General features: G+C 41.8%; 1 protein-coding gene across 2 annotated transcripts in view; it reads left to right on the top strand.

Annotated features, from left to right (window-relative positions):
- Positions 1-8,994, top strand: part of RPRD1B (regulation of nuclear pre-mRNA domain containing 1B) — a 51,298-nt gene that overhangs the window by 2,320 nt on the left and 39,984 nt on the right. For both annotated transcript variants that reach the window (XM_075900803.2, XM_075900802.2), the window contains exons 2-3: positions 1,492-1,621; positions 3,137-3,270. In XM_075900803.2, the coding sequence (XP_075756918.1) occupies positions 1,492-1,621; positions 3,137-3,270 (264 nt within the window). The remainder of the gene's footprint in view (positions 1-1,491; positions 1,622-3,136; positions 3,271-8,994) is intronic.

Here is an 8,994-nt window from a genome sequence, read left to right as displayed (position 1 = left end):
CTGTGAATAGGTGTGAAACTGATCAGAAGTTTGTTAATTTCATTTTTGATGGTTGTAGTAGATGCCCTAGTTTGGGTTTTTTTGGGCAGAGGTGGGGGAGGGGTAGTGTTGCCAGTTAAGATAGATGGTGCTGTAGGAGGCACATTTGAAAGGGTTAGCTTTTTAGAAATGAAAGTTTAATCTGTGGAAATTGAGTCTAGTGTGATACTCACTGAGGCTCCAGAGCCGCAAGTGTCTCATTGATGTGTCTCCTGTGGTTCTTTGCAGGACATATTGAAACACTGTATGAATAGTTAATAAAATCAGGATGCTTTTACTGTTTTGTTAACCAAGTGTAGCTGATAAAATGGTCACTTAAGAATGACCATATTGGGTCAGACAAATGGTCCATCTATCTAATCCTGTCTTCTGACAGTGGCCAATGCTAGGTACTTCGGAGTAAATGAACAGAACAGGAAATCAAGGGATCCATCCCCTTTGCTGTGAAGTTTTGTGTGTATAGTTATCTGTAAAACAAAATATTTCATGTCATTATTAAAATATTAATATTTAGTGAATGAAACCATTAACGCTCAGTACTGGGGCTCTCTTGTGTAATGCCAATTGCTAATTTGGCTCCTGAGTCAGAGATCTGGGCACTGCATGCCCTTTCCTTGGCTGCATTTTGTTAGTCCTTTCTTATATACAACCAGGTGTATGGAGATAGAAAATACTATGTTTGGAAGAGCTGAATTAGGCTTGCTATGGGAACCACAGCTGAAATTCTTGACTTTGGGGTGCGTAAATTGTCATGTTGAATAATACATCTTATATATTCTAGAGAGCTTGTCTCCTGTAGATATAGTGCTTTGGAATTTAGTATCTGTTGGCATTGGCTAATGGTGATAAATGGAAATACCTAAGTTTTTGGGGTTGAGAAGAAACATCTAGCTAATTGCTAGATACATGGATAATGGATTGGAAAATTTGGATTCTGAAAAATAAAAGGTCCTAGATTCAAGCTCTCCCATACATGGATATTGAGTAATTAAACAGCTTAGTATAAGGTTAAAATAACATGCTTCAATGAGTTGATTAATGAAAAATAAATCTATTGTGTCACTAATTTTGGTGGCTAAGTTGGAACAGTTCTTTTCATTTTGATCACCACTTGTGGTGAGGTTTAACATTTATTACTGTGCATCTTTTCTCTGATTTTCTTATAGAATAATGAGAGATAATCAGAGAAAAGATGCACAGTAATATTAGGATTATTTCCCTCTTTGTTTTATAAATTACAAACCAAAATCTGGCTAAAACAAAGAGGGTCAAGAACTGCTTGACTTGACAGCATCTAGCTGCTTTTGCTACTTTGGTAAAATTGAAATGCAGGAAACTCAGCCATATTTCAAGCTGAGAAACTGAACACTTTTGGAATGTGTAATTAACCTCAATAAAATATGAAATGAAAAATAAAGAATGTAAGTTAAGTTGTCTTCTCTTCTTTCCCAGCAAAATCAAGTAGAAAGCTTACATTTCTATATTTAGCGAACGATGTAATCCAGAACAGTAAAAGAAAGGGTCCTGAATTCACAAGGGAGTTTGAATCTGTTCTTGTGGATGCTTTTTCTCATGTTGCCAGGTAAGTTGTTTGAATGTTAATCTGTTGTGCTTTCCTTCCCCGATTTCTTTCTTAATAGCTTTTGTGTTAAATGTTCCACACGTTTATAAATGTTCCACAAGTTTAAATTCAAGTGCTTTTCAAATATAGGATTATGTATGCCTAAGGAGGTTAAATTGTCTTTGCTAGAAGTTGAACTCTGACTCCTTTACTTGCTCTTGAGAAACACAAGTAAAATGTTGGCAGCTGGTTCTCTTAAATGACACTTGACTCGTGGGGTTTTTTTGGTTTTGTGTGTTCAACTCCTGTGCAGTTTCAATACTCATCCATAAATCTCAAGGCTCTGTACAGAGATGGAAATTACCTCTGTTCTAAAGATGGTGAAACTCAGCAGTTAAATGGTTTGGCCAGTCACATTATTTGTCAGCAGGGAGTTTGAAACAGAGCTCTGGTTTGAAGACTACTCTGGTCAATCCACTACTAGACCTTTTTTCAAATTATTTCAAAATGCTTTAATATAAACAGTGAAATTTAGAAGAAAAACACACATCACTCCTGCTTCAGTTTGCTGCTAATCAGCTGCTATATTTGGTTTTTCCAAAAGACATGCAGTTTGAAAACTATCTTCATATTTAAGCTAATAATTCCTGTTTCTTGATCTCAGTTAATTACCTGAAGAGTTATAGACTGGTTTGAAACTTGTTACTAGCTAGAATATTCCCAATAGAAAACTTAATTTAAACTTCATTTTCTATACCATCTCATCAGTGGGCTTGAGAGAGTTCTTATGTGTGTCTTGCTTTTGTGTCTACATCATTTTGGTATGGCAGCAGGTAGAGATCTGATTTTTTTTTTTAAATTAAATTGTCAGTCTTATGTATTGGGTAGTTGTACGTTATGGGAGCTTTACTGGCTCACATCAACTGTTATCAAATGATTGGCCTCCTCACTGAGGTGGGAAAGGGTGACATACTCCAGAGGAGGAAACAGAAGGTGCAAAGGGAAACAGCTGCATTTTATTCCTGCCATAGGATGGTCTCTAGCTAGTTAAGGATTGTTGTACTATTTAGAGACGAGCTTAATCTGAACTGAATGGTTATAATGCACAGGGGAATTAAAGAGCATCTAATGACAGTGTGTTCTGGATAATGACATAACTTTTGGCACTGTTTCTTCTTTTATTCCTTAGAAGTCTTGCTTATTTAGTGGATGTTTAATAAGTAAGTTCTCATTTCAATGTCTAATGACCCGAACAGTTCCCTTTTTAATTAGGATGTCATTCATTGAAACAATCACTAGAAGCGAACATTTTAAAGTGTAAACTCAGTAACTTTCTAGGATTGTTATAGTTATTTCTACAACAGCAGAAAGTACTTCTCTCCCTCCCCACCCCTCCCTTACCCTCCCCCTCCCCCTCCCCCTATAAGTTTGCATCTTTCTCTGATGGGTGCAGCTTCTAATTTCCACAATGGCATTTAAAAATACTCTTGTTGTATAACCAAAGTTTTTAAACTATTTTTTTAAATATTTGAACAGAGAGGCAGATGAGGGCTGCAAAAAGCCCTTGGAGCGATTGCTTAACATCTGGCAAGAAAGGAGTGTGTATGGCAGTGAGTTCATACAGCAGTTGAAACTTTCTATGGAGGATACCAGTAGCCCTCCACCAAAAGGTAAACAGAGGGGTTGCTGCTTTTTTTTTTTCCTTTAAAGCTATCACATTAAAAAGTTAATGTATTACTAACTGACATTAGTGCTTTGATGGTAAACAGGCCAGTTCCTGGCATCATGCCCATCTAAGGTTAAGAGACTTGCAGTCAGAATTGTCACTGGAGTCAGGAAGAGTACGGCTACACTGCATTTTGAAACACATGGCAGTAAGTCTGAGAAATTGGGTCTAAAGACTTGGGCGGATGCTATGGAGCCAAAACAGCTATGTAGATGTTTGAGCTTGGCCTCTGAAGCCCACCTTCTCCCGAGGCTTTGGAGCTAGAGTGTGTAGTGGCAGGCTCTGAGGTCTGCTGCTCTGGGTTTCTGCTTGTCATTTAGGTGCACCGTGAGGTAATTGACTTGAAGAAAATTCACAATCCCAGCAATGACAGAGCCAAGACTAGGTCATTTAACTCTACACAAGCAAGTGGATGCACTCACTCTACCTTTATAGACTTCTGTGTAGGTTTGGGGGAATTCAGCACAACAAGGATTGTTCCTTGTGTTGCCACCTCCAGGACAAGCTTGTGACTCTTCTGCTTTGGCAACTGTAGTTAGTCCAGCCGTGGAGAGAGTGGGACTTACTGGTCTCCAAAGCGCACTGCCAGTTTAAAACTGTCCTCCAAACACAAGTGTGGATAGTTAGGTTAGTTAGGGGGGCTGTTACAATGGTCTGGTCTCCATACTTTAGCCCTCAGCTGCCCTTTCCTCATTCTGCATCATCTTGACAGATCACCATGACTCTTTGGCAAGCGGTAAGGATGTTAAGTATCAGTTAATTTACTAGTCGAGTAGTGGATCGAATTTCCATCAAGTACTCGACTAGTCGATGAGGAATGTGGAAGTGCCTCTTTGAAATGTACAAGAGCCCCAGTGGGGGCTCTTGTGCATTTCAACGTTGGAACTCTGTGTGCAGCCCGCGCCAGCAGGAAGTCCCGCCGACTCCGGGCTCCACATGCTTTGAAATGCGCAAGAGCCTGGCTCAAGTGGCCTGAAATGCACCTGAAATCAGTGCAATTTAATTTCTAATCAGTTTGAAACATGTACTGGCTATGCAACCTGCGGGTGCATATACTTGTGCTACAAACGGGAATGCATTCATTATGGTTTGTCGGGGGCAGGTGAGCAAAGCCCACAGGTAAGTGCTGAATGTGCGGGACTGGGAGATGGGTTGGAAATGGGGGGGACTACGGCCTATAATGGCAAGGAGAAAGGAGGGTCAGGGCACAACAGGGAGGCAAGATCAAATCAGTATCTTAGAGGCCTATATACAAATGCGAGAAGTATGGGTAATAAGCAGGAAGAACTGGAATTGCTAACCAATAAATACAACTATGATATCATTGGTATTACAGAAACCTGGTGGGATGGGACGCATGATTGGAATATTGGTATGGAAGGGTACGGCTTGCTCAGGAAGGACAGACAGGGAAAAAAGGGAGGAGGGGTTGCCTTGTATATTAAAAATGTACACACTTGGACTGAAGTGGAGATGAACGTAGGAGATAGCTGTGTAGAGAGTCTCTGGGTTAAGCTAAAAGGGGTAAAAAACGAGGGTGATATCATGCTAGGAGTCTACTACAGGCCACCTAGCCAGGTGGAAGAGGTGGATGAGGCCTTTTTTAAACAATTAACAAAACTATCCAAAGCCCAAGATTTGGTGGTGATGGGGGACTTCAACTATCCAGACATATGTTGGGAAACTAACACAGCGAGGCACAGGCTATCCAATAAGTTTCTGGACTGCATTGGAGACAACTTTCTGTTTCAGAAGGTTGAAAAAGCTACCAGAGGAGAAGCTGTTCTGGATTTGGTTTTAACAAATAGGGAGGAACTAGTTGAGAACTTGAAAGTGGAAGACAGTATAGGGGACAGTGATCACGAAATAATAGAGTTCATGATCTTAAGGAAAGGTAGAAGGGAGACCACCACAATTGAGGTTATGGATTTCAGGAAGGCAGATTTTGATAAGCTCAGAGAACTTGTAGGTAAGGTCCCATGGGAAGCAAGACTGAAGGGAAAAACAACTGAGGAGAGTTGGAAGTATTTCAAAGGGACGTTGTTAAGGGCCCAAAAGCAAACAATTCCGTTGTGTAGGAAAGATAGAAAATATGGCAAAAGACCAGCTTGGCTTAACAAGGAGATCTTGCATGATCTCAAAATAAAAAAGGAGTCATATAAAAAATGGAAACTAGGACAACTAACAAAGGATGAATATAGGCAAGCAACACGGGAATGCAGGGGCAAGATTAGAAAGGCAAAGGCACAAAATGAGATCAAACTAGCTACAGGCATAAAGGGAAACAAGAAGACCTTTTATAAATACATTAAAAGCAAGAGGAAGACCAAGGACAGGGTAGGCCCACTGCTTAGCGAGGAGGGAGAAGCAGTAACAGGGAACTTGGAAATGGCAGAGATGCTCAATGACTTCTTTGTTTCGGTCTTCACCGAGAAGTCTGGAGGTGTGCCTAACGTAGTGAATACAAGCAGAGAGAGGGTAAGTTTAGAAGATAGGATACACAAAGAACAAGTTAAAAATCACTTAGGAAAGTTAGATGTCAGCAAGTCACCAGGTCCTGATGAAATGCATCCCAGGATACTCAAGGAGCTGATAGAGGAGGTATCTGAGCCTTTAGCTATGATCTTTGAAAAATCATGGCAGACAGGGGAGATTCCAGAAGACTGGAAAAGGGCAAATATTGTGCCCATCTATAAAAAGGGGAATAAGAACAACCCAGGAAATTATAGACCGGTCAGTTTAACGTCTGTCCCAGGGAAGATAATGGAGCAGGTAATTAAGGAAATCGTATGCAAACACTTGGAAAGTAATAAAGTGATAGGGAATAGCCAGCATGGGTTTGTGAAGAACAAGTCATGCCAAACTAATCTGATAGCTTTCTTTGAAAAGATAACGAGCCTTGTGGATAAGGGAGAAGCGGTGGATGTCATATACCTAGACTTTAGTAAGGCATTTGATACGGTCTCGCATGATATTCTTATTGATAAACTAGGCAAATATAACTTAGATAGGGCCACGATAAGGTGGGTGCATAATTGGCTGGATAACCGTAGTCAGAGAGTTGTTGTTAACGGTTCTAAATCCTGCTGGAAAGGGATAACAAGTGGAGTTCCTCAAGGGTCTGTTTTGGGACCTGTACTATTCAATATCTTCATCAATGATGTAGATATTGGGATAGAGAGTACTCTTATTAAGTTTGCAGATGATACCAAACTGGGTGGGGTTGCGACTTCTTTGGAGGATAGGGACATAATTCAAAATGACCTTAGCAAGTTAGAGAAATGGTCAGAGGTAAACAGGATGAGGTTTAATAAAGAGAAATGCAAAGTGCTCCACTTAGGAAGGAACAATCAGTTCCATACATACAAGATGGGAAGCGACTGTCTAGGAAGGAGCATGGCGGAAAGGGATCTAGGGGTCATAGTGGACCACAAGTTGAATATGAGTCAACAGTGTGATGCTGTTGCAAAAAAAGCAAATATGATTCTAGGTTGTATCAACAGGTGTGTTGTAAGCAAAACTCGTGAAGTCATTCTGCCGCTCTATTCTGCACTAGTTAGGCCTCAGCTGGAGTACTGTGTCCAGTTCTGGGCGCCACATTTCAAGAAAGATGTGGAGAAATTGGAAAGGGTACAGAGAAGAGCGACAAGAATGATTAAAGGTTTAGAGAACATGACCTATGAAGCCAGGCTTCATGAACTGGGCTTGTTTAGTTTGGAAAAAAGAAGATTAAGGGGGGACATGATAGCGGTTTTCAAATATCTAAAAGGGTGTCACAAGGAGGAAGGAGAAAATTTGTTCCTCTTGGTTTCTGAGGACAGGACAAGGAGTAATGGGCTTAAAGTGCAGCAGGGGAGGTTTAGATTGGACATTAGGAAAAAATTCCTAACTGTCAGGGTGGTCAAATATTGGAATAAATTGCCAAGGGAGGTGGTGGAATCTCCCTCTCTGGAGATATTTAAGAACAGGTTAGATAGACATCTGTCAGGGATGGTGTAGACAGAGCTTGATCCTGCCTTGAGGGCGGGGGGCTGGACTCGATGACCTCTCGAGGTCCCTTCCAGTCCTATTATTCTATGATTCTATGATTCTATGGAAGAATACCTAAACTCCTCACTGAATATGTGCAGATAATTTACCATTCCACAATGTGTACATTATGAAGAGGACATGTCTCTGCATAGAGTTATCTGGATCACTTTATAAGTTGGGTGCAAGCAAATATGCAGGTTGCTATGTTGAAATGAAATAAAATATTTGATTTAATTTTATTTTGAATGTAGGTGGGTGGAGCAGCACAAGGGCCATATGTTGCCCATTGGGGTTTTATGTGTGGCCTAAGAGACATTTTGTTTACTGTTGCCTATGCACAGGGTTGCCAGATTCCACTGGCTTCCATCTGTGTAATTATTTTCCTACCACTGATAGTAGTGACATGCGAGTGAAGCAAGGGCACGTGAAGTGTATGCTGATTGTACACAATGACTGTGACGCTGCAGAGGGAGCACACGGCTCTCAAAGTGCTGCTATGGTTCGGTTAGCACACCTTGCAAATTCTAGGTACACAAGCGCAGTTAGAAAATTCCCCTGTCCCGGGAGACGGTCTTGGTTACAACAATCTTGTGGCCCGCTGAGAGAGGGCTACTTATGTGGCTCACTCGCTAGCCTAGATTGCCCCCCAGTCATGCAGGCCATGCTTTCAGAATGCGTGGAGGACTCCTTGGGAAGCAGTGCATGAGAGAGATTTGGCAGAGTGGCTAATCTGCTGAACATGAGCTCCCGGTGTGATGTTATGGCCAAAAGGGCTAATTGGATCATTGTTTGCATCAACAGAAGAAGTTGGAGTAGTAGTTCAGAGGTTACTTTTATCTCTGTATTTGGCCTCCTGTCGCCTTGGCTATAAGATAGCATCCACAATTCAACTTGGAAAGGGCTCCGAAGAGTCATGAGAATGATTAAAGGGTTAGAAAACCTGCCTTACAGTGTTTAGACCCAGGACTCCACCTATTTAGAACTGCAAAGGGAAGGTTAAGGGAAGACCTGTTTGTGGCCTGTAAAGTATCTACATGCAGACAAATATTGAATGCACTTTTTCAGTCTGGCAGAGAAAGGCATAGCACAATCTAACGCTGAACGTAGCTGACACTTGCCAAATTCAGTCTGACAAGGTTTAGATTTTTAACAGGGAGGGAGTTCCAGTGGTTAACTATCCTGTTTAGTTTTTTTTTAAATGTGTCGTGGTAGATTCTCCATCACTGGCAATTTTTACATCAAGATTAGATTTGCTAGGGGGCTGCACCCCCTGCTTGCTTCACTTGCCAACCTCCCTCTCTTTGGGGGTAGGTGTCTGGCAGGGGAAGTTTGCAAGAGTGGGGGAGCAGCAGCAGGCTGGGAATGCAGGGTCTCGGTGGAAGGGTTGAGGGAGAGGGCTGGGGATGCAGGGTCTCAGCCAAGAGGATGTTTGAGGGGACTGGGGATGTGAGGAGGCCACGTGGTTCCCAGCCCCTCACCCACAGGAGGGGTGAGGGCATGTAGCTACTGCCCCGTGGCACCAGGGGGGGAGAGGGAGGAGGCAGGGAAGTTGAGGGCTGACGGGGTGGTGGGACGCAGTGACCTGATGTCACTCTGTTGTCCCGCAGGAAAAAATTGTGTATATATATATATCTAG

The sequence above is a fragment of the Pelodiscus sinensis genome, chromosome 17, assembly GCF_052426305.1.
Source record: "Pelodiscus sinensis isolate ZL-2025 chromosome 17, ASM5242630v1, whole genome shotgun sequence".
Classification (NCBI taxonomy): domain Eukaryota; kingdom Metazoa; phylum Chordata; order Testudines; family Trionychidae; genus Pelodiscus; species Pelodiscus sinensis.
Note: the sequence above shows the minus strand (reverse complement) of the source record. Positions and strands in the feature narration are given on the sequence as shown.